The 16,365-nt window shown below is 40.9% G+C and overlaps 1 protein-coding gene across 7 annotated transcripts in view; it reads left to right on the forward strand.

Moving 5' to 3' along the window:
• The window catches only part of kif6 (kinesin family member 6), a 76,898-nt gene that overhangs the window by 14,388 nt on the left and 46,145 nt on the right, over window positions 1–16,365 (forward strand). For all 7 annotated transcript variants that reach the window (XR_014916914.1, XR_014916916.1, XM_085442329.1 and 4 more), the window contains 7 exons: window positions 266–413; window positions 562–671; window positions 3,466–3,595; window positions 6,892–7,098; window positions 8,886–9,029; window positions 9,302–9,388; window positions 16,130–16,233. Coding sequence is in view for 5 of the 7 variants with exons in the window: in XM_085442329.1 (XP_085298455.1) it covers window positions 266–413; window positions 562–671; window positions 3,466–3,595; window positions 6,892–7,098; window positions 8,886–9,029; window positions 9,302–9,388; window positions 16,130–16,233 (930 nt within the window). In the remaining 2 variants the exon portion in view is untranslated. The remainder of the gene's footprint in view (window positions 1–265; window positions 414–561; window positions 672–3,465; window positions 3,596–6,891; window positions 7,099–8,885; window positions 9,030–9,301; window positions 9,389–16,129; window positions 16,234–16,365) is intronic.

The raw sequence follows: 16,365 nt of genomic DNA on the forward strand, positions 1-16,365 counted from the left end.
TTAGTGCACTGTCCACCACTATCATGTGTTTTGAAAGAATATATTTAATGCCAAGGAGCTTTCTTTTACTTTAATTTGTCACCTGTGTTTATGTATTTGTGTGCCTTCAACTTTTAGAGAAAGGAGTCAAGCACAACTTGAAAAGTATAAACATGGCATTAGTGATAGATATTTAATGGCTCATTTACATGGTAGTACTTTTATTTTTTGACTTTAGCTTGAATTATTCGCGAAAACTTTGCTAATAATGTGGGTGTCTTTGCAGTGTGTTGGCTGGCTATAATGGCACCATATTTGCATACGGCCAGACAGGAAGCGGGAAGACCTTTACCATCACAGGAGGGGCTGAGCGGTACAGCGATCGTGGGATTATTCCTCGCACCCTTTCCTACCTATATGAACGGTTCAGCCAGGTCAGCAAACTGTTGTTCATTTGCCTGTTTTTCAGTTGATTATGTGCAGAACATAACAATCGTCTTTTTACCCATTATTATTATTATTAGCTTCAGAAAAATGTCAAAAATATGTAAGTCTTTTATGTGATTTATTGGTGCTCCACAGGACAGCAGCATGGTTTATACCACACATATCTCTTATCTGGAGATCTACAATGAGATGGGATACGACCTTCTGGATTCCCGACATGAAGCATCTCGACTGGAAGACCTACCGTCAGTGCCCATTTTCTTATTTTTAAGCGGTTGCACATGTCAACAACTAGGGTCATATGGTGTATATTTTAACTTTAATTTAGCCACCTCAGCCTGGCTCACAGTTATTGTGTGGTGAAATATGGAGACTCTAGTGTTTAGCAGCCCACTATGAACTGCCAGCTGACATAATGAGGCTGTGGGACCGCAATGGATGTGGTCAACCTGGTGGCAGACTGCAGGAGAGCAAAAGAGTCATGTGGATAAATAGTTTTTCAAAGCTGGTCATTGCAGCCGGTCTTTTTTTGTCCATCTGCCATTTGTTTGCAGGATTTCATGGGCTCTTTTGTTGCTTTACTCAGAACCTTTTTCTTGTTTGTTTGTTCCTTTCCGTCGTGATCCTCTTTTTTACTTTGCCTCCATCTTTCTTTGCAATCCTAATTTCCATCTGTCTAGACGCTGGTCTGTGCATTAAATTTTTTGCCTATTGTGTTTGTGTCACACACAATATTTATATTCATTCACTTTATTTTACCTTTAGTGGGACCTTCTGAGGTATTGCCATTGAACCCATGATAGGACTTATCAGTAGTTGTGACAATATTGTACCTGGCTCATTCCATGTAAATTGAAGCACATAGTCAGGGGACTAGGTCTGCGACCCAGTATTCTCTCTATTGTTTGTATTTTCTCTCCTCTGTGTCCCTCTCTCGCTCCCTCTCTCTGTCTCTTGTGTCAAGCTTGCACGTCCCAGTTCATGTCTCTCCATGTTTCCTCTTTTATTTTGAAAGTCTTCTGTTTCCATGTTCAGTGTGTTTAGTTTTGCTTCCCCTGTGGCATCTTGTTCATTTGTGTCAGAGTTGTCTCCCCAGGTGTGTCCACTTCCCTCATTATCCTTCTGTGTATCTAAGTCCTCTGTCTTCCTCTGTTCATTGTTGGGTCATCTGTTTACTTCATGTCAATTCTTGTCAGTTTACAGAGTCTTGCTTTCTACTTTTCATGTTCATGTCAGGTTTAGTTTACTTCACGTCCATGTTTCACATGTTCCTATTCAGTTTCATGTTCTCGTTGTCATAGCTGTTTATAACAGTCTTTCTATGACATTTGGTATGATGGGATATATCCTAGATTCAGTAGAAAATTGTACCAATTAAGTGTCCATGACAGTTACAAAAGCGGGCATTGGTACCTTGGGTGCTTTCTATGTTTTTACTGAAGAATTTAAATAGGAATTTAAATGGGAATGATGGTACAATAAAAGTACGGAGACGGAAAGAAACAACTCGTGATCCAAAGCATTCCATATCATCTATCACACATGGTGGAGGCAATATTATGGCACTGGCATGCCAATGCAGCGGAGTGTTTATTGATGATGTGACTGCTGATAGAAGTAGCAGGATGGATTCTGAAGTGTACAGGTCTATGCTCTTCTCAGATTCAGCCAAATGCTGCAATCTGATTGGACAGTGCAAATAGATAATGGTCCAAAGCAAAGTAGAGAAGCTACCCAAGAGTTTCTCAAGGCAAAGAAATGTGATGCTACTCAAAGGCCAAGACAATCACCTGATGTTAACCCAGTAGAGCATGCTTTTCAGTTTAAAAACCGAATGCAGAAAGATCCACATACAACAGGTAACTGAGGATGGCTGCAGTAATGGTTCAGCAGAGCAGCTGATTTCACAGGGTTTATGTATGTAACTTACATTTTACTTTAAATTACATTTCATGCAACTTACGGCAAAACTATTATTTTTTGCTACCTTAGACTGAAAACAGTCGGTCTTGTGCTTTTGCAACTTAAAATCTAGAAGAATCAAGGCAAATGTGTTCCTGCATGTTCCTTTTTTCTCAGAAAAGTTAAGTAATTAGGTTATACCCATGTAGAGGCAAAAATAGACTTTTACTGTCACCTCTGTTTCTGAGAGTGTTATCCAGTATTTTCATGTACTTGCTCGATTTAGGTTTCTCCTCTCCATTCACAGAGAATCCAGCTCAAGGTTTAGATACCCACAAATCACAGTCTTCTGGAAATAGACAGTGCCCGTCGTTAACTGTGCTCTGGCCACACTTGCTGATTCAAGGAGAAGCTGTGGCACTGACTGATGTCTCTCTTTCACTGCCTACAGTACCCCATTCTCTTCTTTATTTATTATTTCCATCGCATACTCAGTTTTCCGCCCTCTCGATGCCAGAAGTCTGCAAATTACCTTAATCCATTCTCAGTTTTTGTAAAAATACAATAAACATTTATATTTCGGGTTGGCGTGGCTGTTTAGGAAAACAACCCTGCCAGGCCACAGCTTTTAATCACATTAAGATTAATTCTGTTTTATCAAACCACCTCAATTGCCTACACATGTTAGTATAATTGTCTGCATGTGTTCGCGTATCATTCCACCCTCTTTGACATGTCAGTCTAGTAGCCATCGTGTCACAGCCCCTGTGGCGGGATGGAAATAATGTGGTGAGATCACAGGGGTTCCTTAAGTGCACCGTATTTCAAAGGGTGCCTGATGTGGGCAAGAACCAATCACCTGTTTGTTTTTAAAAGCAAGCCCTGTCTGTTATCAAATCATGAACTCCCAGATAGATAAAGCACAAAGTGGGTCGCAGCCCACACTGACATGCATGTGTGGTTTGTTTGGATTCAGAGCTGAGCGACGCCTGGTGAAGAGAGGGAAATGGATGACATAACTCAGATAATTCTTTTTTTGTAATTGCTTTGCTTGGAATGATTGGGGGTTTTGTCTGATTTCTGGTCATTTGTCTTTGATAATTCTCCCCATTAAAGATTCTTTTTCTGTTTTTTCAGAAAAGTAATGATTATGGAGGATCAAGACCAAAACATCCATCTGAGGAACCTGTCCCTGCAGCAGTCAGTGAATGAGGAGGAGGCTCTAAATCTACTCTTCCTTGGTGACACCAATCGTATGATCGCTGAAGTAAGAGCAAAAAGGGAAATAAAGGCTTCTGCTTTTTAATTTACATGCTATGAAAGCAGTGTTAAGAATTAGGATTGTAGGCAGCATACAAAAATATCGCTAACCACTACCGGGGTAAGCAGCATAAAAGGCATTTTTTGTCCACAAATGCAATATGCGTTCTAAAAGGTACCTTAAGACCCATCTAAAATATTATTTTGGTCCCATGTGGTCCTTTTTACCGTTTTTTTCCCCAGTAAAACCAAGCATTCTCTCTATAATTTATGTTTATGTTGTGGTGTTGTTTTTTTTCCACACTCAGACGCCCAGACTCCCCACGCTGATGAGACATGCGGTGGGTCAGCTTTTGCTTTGCAACCTGAGCTTTGGAGCAAAAGGCTGATCTCACCTCGTTTGCTCGTTTCGGTAGTTTGTAAGTAAATAGCAGACAGTAAAAGTGAACAGGATAATCAGGTTCCAAAAGGCTCTTTAGTCTTAATGAGAATGTTGAAGTGTGCGGCTGTGATGCTATCATGAAACAAAACCAAAGTAAAAAAAATATAGTAGATGTTTCAGGATCTAAGATTGAGTTTCTGGAACTTTTTAATATGTTTAGTAGGTAGTGTTTCATACGAGTATCACAAAATGAGGGAAAATATGAACATCAAATAATGCAGTTATTCCACTGAGCCTCATCTAGACAGGAATTGTAACACAAACATGTGAGACAGAGAGAGCAGCACCAAAGGCATTTAAAAACCACGAAACAAGCAAAAGGTTCTGCAATAAGGACATTAAGGATTCAGCGGAATTAAAAATACGAGGGAAGAAAAAAAACTAGAAACAATAAAAATACAATTCAATACAGCACCTGCTCGACTATGACAAGAACAAGTCTGTTTGGCAACAGACGAGGTTAAACATAAGAGTCTAGTAATGAGATGGACAGAATATTTGATCACAGGTGAGACTAATTCAGAAGAGGTTATATTAATGGCGGTGGGACAATCACAAAGAGTGGAAAATAACTCTGTATGTGATCTTTCCGCGACCCCCTCAGTGTCAGAGCCCGGACCCTGAACAATATTACATTTGTTTTGCATCTGTTTGGTTGACACGCTTCCTATGTCAATTGCTGTGAAACCTTCAGGGATATTTCAGTGCAAACACATTCTCAGAAGTCTCATTATAAAACTTTTAAAGGGTTGCGATGTGCAGCAGGGGAGACCCCACCGCTGTCCACCCACATTCAGACTTTTGTTGACTCGTCCTCTTTGGGACTTCATCACAGGAAGGTTTCTCTTGAGCCTGAAGCAAACAAAGAACCCTCCACATGGTCAAATGGTCTCTGCCAGAATCAAGTCCTTGCTCCATGCAGACCCTCCAATAAAGCAATGCTTTCTTTCTTCTGTTACTCCCAGCCATGTGGCTAATAGATGACACATCGGATCACATCGCACTCCGCAGGCAGTGAGCTCACTCGGTTTGAGACTTTACAATCCCCTCCACAACTTTATTGAACAGGACTTAAAAAAAAAAAACACACCTTAGCTTCACAAGGAAAGGTTTCCTCTCATTTGCTCTTTTCTGTTTCGGCTTCACATCGATGTCGGACTTAGACCTCTCCTCTTCTCTCAGATTTCCCCTCCAACTTATGGGGGTGAGCTGGGTGCATAGAACCAGAATAGAATCCAATCAGAATCAAAATTACTTACATGTTTGTACACAAATAGCCAAATTTCAGCTTCCCTCTCAGTATTTTGGATCAGCAAACTCTATATATTTAGCAGTTTGTAGCACCACTTTCTGTTGATCCCCTGCGACACTGTGTGTGGTTAGTGTGAGGTTATCATAAGGTCTGCATGTGTGAGAATAAAGGACATGACTCCATTGAGGACAACTTGTACTTTACTGATGTTACTCCATAGTTTATATGTTTTGAATAGGGATACTTTCCCCTGTGGACACATTGTTTATAACTATTAATATCCATTGTGTCCCCAGTGTGCCTGCATGCTTATATGCTAAGTTACTCTATGACTTCTGGAACTATGATCCATCTGTTCATTCATCCATCCTATCATCAATCCATTTCCCTCCTGTCGGGAAGGGGGGCTGAAGCCCATTCCAAATGCCACAGGGCAAAAGACAGGATATAACCTGAGCATTTATGCTTTCTATATTTAAACATCTTTAGCTTGCTGTGCTTCTGCAAGCCTCCCTTGTGCCAGCTTCTCCCTGTCTTGCTTTTTCTGATTTAATAATCATCCTTACTTATCATTTACATCACTGCTCTGTTTTCCACCTCAAGTTTTCCATCTGTCTACATGGTAGGTCCCACAACATATATCCATATCCACAAGACTACAGATGGAAAAGGGTTCCTGAAGTAAATTCTCTAATTTAGCATGGACACACTATCCCCAACCTTGACCCATTATGCAAAACTATTAGAAATGCGATCCCAGCTCAACATATAAGAGCTGCCTCACGTTACTTTGGGGATACAATATGGAGAAAAGATAGACATGTGTAGAGTGAAGGGAATTTGCACTGAGGAAAGGGATGACAGCAGAGGGTTAAGATAGTGAAAGATCTGTCACTAGCTGTCATGACCCTAACAGTCAGGTGTTGGCACTTTTATGCCGAGAGTAAGTCAGAGTCAGAGCAGCTTTTTTAGACTGTCTATGGTGATCTTTTTTAGCAGTGAGAAAAAGTGGCTCATGTCAATATCTTAGATGACTGAGAGTTACAAGATGAGATTAGAAAGGAGGTGTCATACCTCCTTTCTAATTAAAAGCTGCTTAATAAAACCTGCATCATGTGTTCAAACTGCAAGAAGTGCATGCTCAGCGCTATGTCAGTGAATGTCCATTTCCTCCGTTTATTCTGTCAGCAATGCCCTCATCCTCCTCTAGTTAATAAAACTTGTTTGTGCAGAGTGACTCATGCTCTATTTCTGTTTCCTTCTGGTCTCAACCTGCTTTCTGCTGTTCCAGTGGCCTTCTGAAAATCAGCCTCAGCTTTTGTCAAGCCGCTACCATGTGTTCACCGCGCATTGGTTGCACATGCTGTGACTTTGATCTATAAATGAGTGGGAACAAGAAAAAAAAAAGAATCAAAGGGAACGTGTTTTTTTGTTGTTGTTTGAATTGGAAAATACCAGAAATGAAGAATTAATTCCCCCCTTTGTTTTTCTGGTTTCACCACGTGTGCCAGTTTATCAGGATTCAGGATTATTACTCTCTCACAAACCTGCAACTGCAACATTATTTTAAAATCTGTTCTTGTCACTTGACCACTTTTGTCATCCTCAGACTCCCATGAACCAGGCGTCCACTCGTTCCCACTGTATATTCACTGTGCACCTATGCAGGCGTGAACCTGGTTCAGCCACCCTGCGGCGATCCAAGCTCCACCTGGTGGATCTGGCAGGATCGGACCGAGTTAGCAAGACTGGTTTAAATGGGCAGCTGCTCACCGATGCAAAGTATATCAACCTCTCTCTCCATTACCTGGAACAGGTAGGCTCTTTTTTTTCTTTGTTATATATTAATACAGATTAGAATAAAAAAAAAACATGTTTAGTGTAAAGATATAATCTATCAGTTGGTTTAATGTTTGTTTTCTTGTTACTGATACCAAACAGAAATTTAGCTCTTTCCCCAAGGACTTCAGTTGCTTCATTTGTACTACTCCCTGTGAGTTAATAACATTGACTGGATAAAAAAAGATGGAAATAGCCACTGTGAAATCTCCCACTGATTTGTGAAGGCCCGTTTTGAAGCCCTGGGCTGACTCAAAGACACTGTGCACTCATATACTGAGAGTGGCTGCAGTGTGTTTCCTATGATATCGTGCACACTCCGCCAGGTTGACAGTTTATCCCTGGAGATTTTGCAGAGTACTGCAAAACTAGTAGAGAAATAAATTACTTTCTACATCGAGTAAATAAGTAGTGTAGAATATTGCTTTTTTAAAGAGTAACAATTGATGTACAATTCATTACATTGTTGAGAATGGAGGCAGTTTGGTTAGCAAACTGCATTCATAAACTGAACAGATGCAATGCGCAGACACACATATTGAGTAACAGGTAACAAATAAAGGACTAATAAAATGGTTGAATTTTACTCACTAAACTGAAGCATAGACTGCTTGGATGCGCTATACCAGCGGTCCCCAACCCCCGGGCCTCGGACCGGTACCGGTCCGTGAGTCGTTTGGTACCGGGCAGCGAGAGTTGAGGCTCAGGTGTGAAATGTATAGTTTTCAGGGTTTTTATCGGTTTTCAGCGTTATTTTGTTATTGTTTTTATTGTTTACTCGGTTTTCCTGGGTCTTTTCACGTGTGTTATGAATAAATTTTCTTTTTTTCAGTACCGGTACTAGTTTTATTTTGTTGTATTTATCCGCAACACCTTAAAGGCCGGTCCATGAAAATATTGTCGGGCATAAACCGGTCCGTGGCGCAAAAAAGGTTGGAGACCGCTGCTATATACCACAGATAAGCCATTGAAAATGCTCCAAATGGCATCAACTGCACACACACGCACACACACACAAACACACACACACACACACACACACACACACACACACAAACACTGTGTAAAGATGTAGTTTAATGGCCAAACTAATGGATGAAGGGTGGCAGACTGTGTCAGCACACCTATCTCAGTTATCCATGTTAAGCAGTTATAAATAATATTCACTTGCAAATGTTAAAACGTATCCATAGAGGTCAAAAAAGAGGCCAGGCTTTAAATAGGCTCTTTAATGCTGTAAAGTTGGAAATCTTAACATGAAAGTCTAAAGGGATTTTGGAGCCAGCTTCAAGTGGCCATTAGAAAAACTGCAATTTTTGCCACTTCATCAGTGGCTTAATTTTTAAGCTTTTTAAGCCCATTGGTAATAAACCCAACAATGCTACTCAACACATGACTCTTACCCTTTTTCTGTGTATGTAGTCTTTTAGTCTCTGGCCCATATTTGTAGGATTTGGGCGTGGACATTTCCAGTCTACATATTAAAAAGCTAAACTGTTGGCTGAGAATGCCCGATTTTTGTTTTCAAGCTTTTTGTTTTGCAGTTCGTCCCTCGTCGGCTCTTCATACAGATGTATATCTGATTGGCCAGTAGAATTCTGTAAGCAGCGTACAGATAGAAAGGTCTCATGTAGTGAAGATGTGATTAACACTGTAGAAATAATGCAAAAATAATGGCAGCCTTTTGAATCATGAGCCGTGTGCCAACTTTTCCCTGGTTTGCGTGGTATTTCTCAGTCATGTCAGCACTTTTCTCTTCCTCAGGTCATCATAGCACTGTCAGAGAAGAATCGTTCCCATATTCCCTACAGAAACTCCATGTTAACGTCTGTTCTGAGGGACAGTCTTGGGGGCAACTGCATGACCACCATGATTGCCACTATGGCAGTTGAGAGAAGGAACCTCGAGGTAAGCATGGTTACAATGAGGACATGTTCAGACACAAGTCTCTTAGATTCCCTCAAAAAACAATACTTTATTGTAGTTTTAGGACACTACTTTTGTCGGTGGGCTTCGTAGAGAAACTGTTGTTACCTTTGTTGAGTCTCTGCATGCATTCCTTTGAGGAAATGTACAGTATCACATGATTACTAAATTATGGTGTAATCAGGGGTATTCATTTTTCCCCCTCCTATTGACAGATCAGATCACTGACAGATTTTTCAAACTATTTTCCTCAGGAGTCCATCTCGACGTGTCGCTTCGCACAACGTGTGGCTGTCATCAAGAACGAGGCGATACTGAACGAAGAACTGGATCCTGCGCTGGTGAGACAATCAGACGCTCGCGCTGCTTCGCCAGGCCCTCGGAATTCTGACGCTGAGCTGCACAATCATACCACAGATCCATGACTTAATGTGCCGTTTTATTTTGGCCAGACCCTCCCTTAAGCTTCCAGACCTTAAATTGATCGGCAAATGAACAGCAGTGAGAATCCAGTTTCTAAACTAAGTGTAACCCACCATGTGCTTAAGTGTCCTCTTTGGGTTTCCAGCACCAAGTTAGTTTTTCCATTGTGACACAGTCAGTCTGAAAGAAGCCGTTTTCCACCCTCAACATGTGGACGCCCGTCCATCTTGTGATATTTAGACTGCTCACACGTCCTGTTTGCAATCTCTCTCTGTCTTGTTTACATGCCTCCAATTCTGTTATGGCATATTCTCTCCCAATAATTCCCAGCCTCTTGAGAAAATATTCAGCTGGTGTATACATATGTCCTTCACACAGTCATGCAAGGAAGCAGAAATTACACATTGCACTCCTCACTGAGTAGTGTTTCCCCAGATGTAGTTATGAGGAGACTTTTTTTTTTAAACCAAGAGTGGGTAGTCAGCTGAACATCATTATTTTTATTTGGTATCTATATATTTGGGATTAACTAATAATACTTTTTCAGGGGTGGTACTGGTAATTATTAATTTAGCAAGGAATAAGCAATACCTCAGGAAGTTTTGAATAAATTCTGATTAAAACTTGTAGGGGTGTAGAGTGGCAGCCCGTTCTCACTCCCGAGGCATTATATACTGACGATTTGTCAAGTCCCGCGGCGTTCCTGAGGAACGTGAAAGGTGACCGTCCGCGTTCATAGTGTTTTCCAAAGCGATTTAAGTAAAATGAACGTACATGCGTAGATTCATTCCAAACGGTTCTCATGTTTCCTCATTTTTCCGATCTCGTAATGTAGGGACGTGTTGGGTGCCCGGAAGCGTAATATATTGACGAGTTGTCACCTAGCGTAAAATGTTACGCTTTGGGAGTGAGAACGTGTTGAGAGTGGGGTCATGTTAACAATCCATTGAAATTTGCCTTTCATCCACTGAGGTCTTCAAGGTCAACTTAATGATTTATTGGTTTAAAACTGACAAAAAGCATAATAAGCTAGAAACTATGATTCTTACAAGTAATATTCATATTCATTTCATATTTGACCCCTGACCTCTCTTTCAAGGTCACTAGATGATCCCAAGGTCAAAATGATGACAATGCTGTATAGAGCTATTTTCTTACTGTCATTTTTTGTATTGACAACATATGGAAAGGTAAAGACAAAGATATATGACAATTCAAAATATCACATTACTTTGGATCACTGACCTCTTCAAGGTCAAATAAGGTCAAACTTTCTTAAAATGTATTTTATCTTTAAAGCTTTGCTTAAAATTCTACTGCCTTTGTTTTTGTAGGAGATGGTGCTGGCAGATGGGGATTCTATTTATCACGTTATAATTTGCATCAAACTATCACATTTCACATGTGCCTTTCTTTTAAATTGATCCCAAAATACCTTTGAAGAAAGAAGTCAAGTGAAAACAATTGAGCTATCTACTTAGTTAGAAATACATTGTCGCATAATATTGTATAAAAAGCTTGCAGTTAACAGTGCGGTTAATAGTCATGTCATTATCAGTACAAACGTGTGTTTAAAAAAAGCAATGAAAACAACATGAATATATAGAAAATACAATACTACTGTCACGTCCGCAGTGGCAGACGTGTGGAGGTGGAGAATTAGGACCCAAGATGCAGGCAGCTGAGATGCAAGTGAGTTTATTCATAAGGTGGTGATACAAACAGAAACAGCGAAGGTGTGGAAACTAAGCAAAACCTAAACTGGAAAAAACTAACAAAACGCAGAACTGAAACCTGAACGGAAATGCAGGGAGACGCGGGGAGATGACACAGAATGATGCAGGAAAAAACACTGACAAATCAGCAACGAGCACATGAGGAGAAACACTATAAATCAGGGGTCCCCAATCCCAGTCCACGAGGGCCGGTGTCCCTGCAGGTTTTAGATGTGTCCTTGATCCATCACAGCTGATTTAAATGGATAAATTACCTTCTCAACATGTCTTGTAATTCTCCAGAGGCCTGGTAATGAACTAATCATATGATTCAGGTGTGTTGACCCAGGGTGAAATGTAAAACCTGCAGGGACACTGTCCCTCGTGGACTGGGATTGGGGACACCTGCTATAAATACACAGGCAAGAACATGAGGGTACGAGGAACAGGTGGGAACACAGCCGGAAGAAATTAGACCTAAGGAGACACGAGGAAACGCAAAGTCAACACACTGACATAAGACACGGACCTTCACAATAAAACAAGAAATACACCTGGCTCAAGGGCACAGACTTGAAACTACACAGAGGGGACAGAAAACAGGGACCTGAGAACTAGAAATACAAAACAAACCATCAACCTATCAGTCAAAACCTAGAAGAAAACAAAGCTCAATGATAACACAAAAAACCAAAATGCTGGATCACCGACCCAGGATCATAACAACTATTAGCTTAAAAGGTAATGCAGCCTAGAGACTGCTTTGAGCTCTTGGGGGCTTTTTTGTTGTTATTTCATTCACTAATAATAGGAAATCACATAATCACAGCCAGGTTAACCTCTGGCACGATGCCCCTCCTTCACTATTTGTGGTAAACTATATAACACTGTTCTTAACAAAGCTACTCTTTGCCTCACAGAAATAATTTATTTAAATTCTCAAAAACAGTAACAAAATAGTAATTCTAGTTATACTAGATACTTTGGAATACCTGTCACACCTTCCACTGTTGCAGTTTGCAAACCTGGTAGTTGTTAAAAAGGCCTAATGGGCAGATATATGGTAGCGAGTCATCACTCCTGTATATACTTCCTCTGCTCCCAACCTATCGACAGCTACTGTATTACTGCTGCTGCTAAGAGTTGGCTGGCCACTTGCAAACCCCACAGAGGTATTTTTAAGAGAGTCTGCGGCCGGCTCAGTAATTGTGACAGTGTCTGGCTGCTCCCAGTCGGGTCCGGCACAGTTACAGCTCCAGGCAAACCCAACCTCCATGGGCAAACCTCTTGTCTCTGTTTATGGATTTTTAGTGTATTTCTCATTTTATGTTCATTGCTTCTGTCTCATCTATCTCTCGGCCCAGTTTACTGAGGAAAATGCAAAGCAAGCAGCAGCGCAGCATGCAGAATAGAGTGATGTCATTTATTGTGGTTTGGGGGGGACACACTGACTCCAATTTTTGGCCTGCCCCGTCTGAAGGCGCACTGTGTCTTGGAGTCGCTGGCTTTGGTGATTTAAAACCTGAAGTTTGCTTTTCACAATGATTTGTCTGGTCCTGGTCCTATACTGTAGCCTGCAGGCTTCAAATCCTGAGGAGCAGGAAACCAGCCAGACCAGACAAAACACTGAACACGTCTCTCACTGACAGGCAAAGAATGAGGTGTTGAAAGTGACCTGTGATGATGATTAAGTCAGCCACAGTGGCCGCACCATATAAGGCTGCATCGGTTAGTTCCTCTAAGAGCACTGATGTTGGCGTTAATCCTTCATTTAGACCCGGCTGATCCCAATCTGCATTCATCAGTGGAGATTGTCAGCAGCTATTGTAACAGTCACATTGCACTGATGCATTTATGTGTTAATGCTCCCATTATTTATATTTCTTTAATTCTTAAAAGGGTTAAAAATGTTGGCTTGAGGTTATGCATTTGTGCAGAGGTTAACTTAGGGGCCCTCTTAAACTTAAAGCCAGTATTCACAAAAACGCAAACAACATCCAGCTTTAAAAGACAGCTCTGATTAGCTGTACCCCAAGTTGGTGCTTTAGTAGTATACCCCTTGGGTTACTCGTACTCCTGCTTGGGAATCACTGGTTCAGTGCAGTGCTTCTTGTTTTAGTCTGTAATACCAAAGTAGTGCCATATGACACAAGAAATTCAGCCCATGTGTTCGCATTTTGTTGTGGAGGATGAAAACCTAGCACACAGTTAGTTGTAATGGGAAATTTTGCCTAATCTTCCTTTATAAAAGAGGCCCCATAATAGCAGCATGTTTGTGAGTGGCATACTGCGTAACGCTGCACATATACATTTTTAAGGTGTAACCTGTGGTTATATTGCGGGTTATACTGCAGTGCTTACACTTTAGTGTGGGTGGTTATGTGCACAGGATAGAGGGTATGTTTTCAAGAAGAGGAGGTATAATTTAAAGTTAGGCCTGTTTAATGTTTCAAAGTTAATTGTGTTTGTCAGTACATAGACTGTGACAGACATAAAGGTAGAGAGAAAGAGGGAAAATGAACATCTAGATGTTTCTTCTATCATCAGATTTGTGTTGTTGGGTTTCCATAGGGTTTGCTGACATCATCAGTCACATGGTTTGAGTCCGTTTTTATTCAGAGCCTGCCCTGAAACTGTGGTGCCAGTGTGGGCTTGGCGCTCTGAAATAGACTGCGCAATTCTGCTGACCAACAACTGGTGGGCAGCTTTTGGGGATGCAGCTGGAAGAATTACATCAGACCACGAGCTCCAAAAAGGAGATACAGGGAGCGGCTCTGGTGAAGAGTGGTCAGATGTGGTGTTTGGTGTTAAAGCATACAATAAATACAGGGATGGGATGATGTGGGGTGATCGAGGTTGAAACAGCAAAGTCACGCCTTTCCAAAAACACACAACAGATCTGTTTCTTTTCAGAAGCGTCTCAAGTTGTGTTCGAGTGTCTGGCTGCTTTGGCTTTTCAGTTTGAGGTTGACACTCAGTCTGACCTTTGTCCTTGATTTAATTCTCACTGACCTTTAACTCTTTAGCAGTTCTGTGTCAGGAGTGGCACTGACTAACACTTGCACACAGTCGCTAATTTCTATTCCCTTTGCTCTTTGCTGTTGAGATATTTAAGTAGGATTTACCCTTAAGTAAGGGGGTTTTAGCAAAAAGAACAATGGCCACTTGTGTTTTTAGAGGGTTTAGTGTGTTGTTTCATTTGGGGATTTATGTAAAATTTTTATTACAGTGGGTTTGGCTTCATTTCAGTAATTTCATGATCCATTGACTGACTATTTTCCCCACCATTAACATGTAATTGCATGTCTCTGTTTTTCTCTTTTGGGACTGTTTCCTCTTTTTGAACAGATTTCCAGTGTGTAAATACCAAGTTATTGAGCCAGTCATTCACAATGTTTTTGCTGTCCGGATCTACATTTTCAGTTTACCATAGCACTTTACGTTAGGTCGTGGCACATGAGAATTGGACTCACCTCTGACCTCTTGCTCATCATCCTTCAACCTGGTTATTTTGGAGAGCTCTTCCTGTTAAAAGGAGTTTTTCCTTCCCACTGTCCCCAAGTGCTGCTCATAGGAAATCACCTGATTAGTGTTCTTCTCTCTGTTTAATATTGTACTGCCTATGCACAATGTAACTGTTGTGGTGAATTGGTCCCATGTCATTGCATTATTACACATCTGCAAAGTAGAGGTTCTTTTTTTACTTTTATAGAGAAACACGGTCATAATGGATAAAAAATGAATTTGCTGCTGATCAAAGTAGCACAGAGTCAAATGTTTATCTATCTTTTGGTGTTAAGATGATGCAAGCATGCAGTAAAATCTTTTGTAAGTTGTAACAATTTGTTCTCTTTCTGCACACAAATCTTTTCCTCGTGTGGAGCCAATTCCCTGATCAGTCTGACACTTTAAGGATAAGAAGCACATTTCCTGTTTAAAATGTTTTTGTGGGTGATTGGCAGTATTAGTTCAGAGGACCTTAAACGATTAACCAAATCATGTCTCATCATACCATTATCCCCAGTATCACCAGAGTCACTGGTATCTCGCGTTTTAGTGAATTAATCAGAGTTAATAGAGCATTAACACATTCATGAAACCAAGCTGAACTGACACTGTCCCATGAGATGAGCAGTGTCCAAATCTGTGATCACTGACTGACTAATCCTTTACGTGTTAGGTAGCCAGATGGCAGTTAATCCTCTGCTAGACTGACACGAGGCTGCTTAGACTGACCTCTTTAGGCATAGAGCCTTTCAAAAGAGGCAGACTTATCTCCAGAGAGTAAAGGTTGTGGTGGTGAATTCACTTTTATCTTTTGTTATTGAGCCTCTTTAATCAAAAAAATCTCTCTAGGAGCCTTGGTTCTCAGTGATAAACAAGCATACTGCTGTCAGTGTAAATCACTCGAACGAGGCTTCTTGCTCTAAATAAAAACACCTTTTTTGATCAGTAGTGTTTCTCAGGCTTATGATTTTTTAAACATTAATATAAATTCTTCTTGTAACTATTTTTTTCCCAAACCTGGCTATCTAAGTACTTATTTAAGAATCCGTGTCTGGGCTTGGTGTCATACTTTTCTTTTTATACGTATATATAGAGTAACCAGACCCGGACAGCCAGCAGCCTGTTGGCTTGCTGAGTCCTTACCAAACACGTGTGGAGAGACAGCCACCGTTGAGGTTTAATGCTATTTTGTGTTTTGCTTTCTGCATTTTTCTTCTTCGAGTATCCACTTGTCTGGAATCACTTAAGTTTGACCTCAGAAAGCATCAGCAACATAAGCCGCAAGATTATTTTCAGCAGGATTGTCTCATCAGTTGGCAGCAGCTGGATAGTTTCTGTCTGCACGTGCTTGTGTATGAGCGTCTGTCTGTGTGGAGTACTGTACTTGCAAATGTGTGCATTAATCCCCACTTTCTGTGTATATGGTGTGTATTTCAGCTGATAGCAAGTTTGAAAAGAGAGATCCTGTCTCTTAAGGAGGAGCTGGCCATGGTGACTGGAGAGCAGAGAGACGACCGACTAACTCCAGAGGAGATCCAGAAGTACGTCACCTCTACTTTTTAAAGTCCTCGTACTTTTAATCGTTGCATCGTCAGATGTTGTTCTCGAGTTAACTAAGAATGTAGAGCAGCTCAAACGTGTATCCAAGCTCCACAGACTGTATGTAAAAGATG

Source organism: Copadichromis virginalis, linkage group LG19 (assembly GCF_057382275.1).
Source record: "Copadichromis virginalis isolate Kocher_CV1m ecotype Utaka linkage group LG19, C_Virginalis_male_GT1.1, whole genome shotgun sequence".
Taxonomy (NCBI): Eukaryota; Metazoa; Chordata; class Actinopteri; order Cichliformes; family Cichlidae; genus Copadichromis; species Copadichromis virginalis.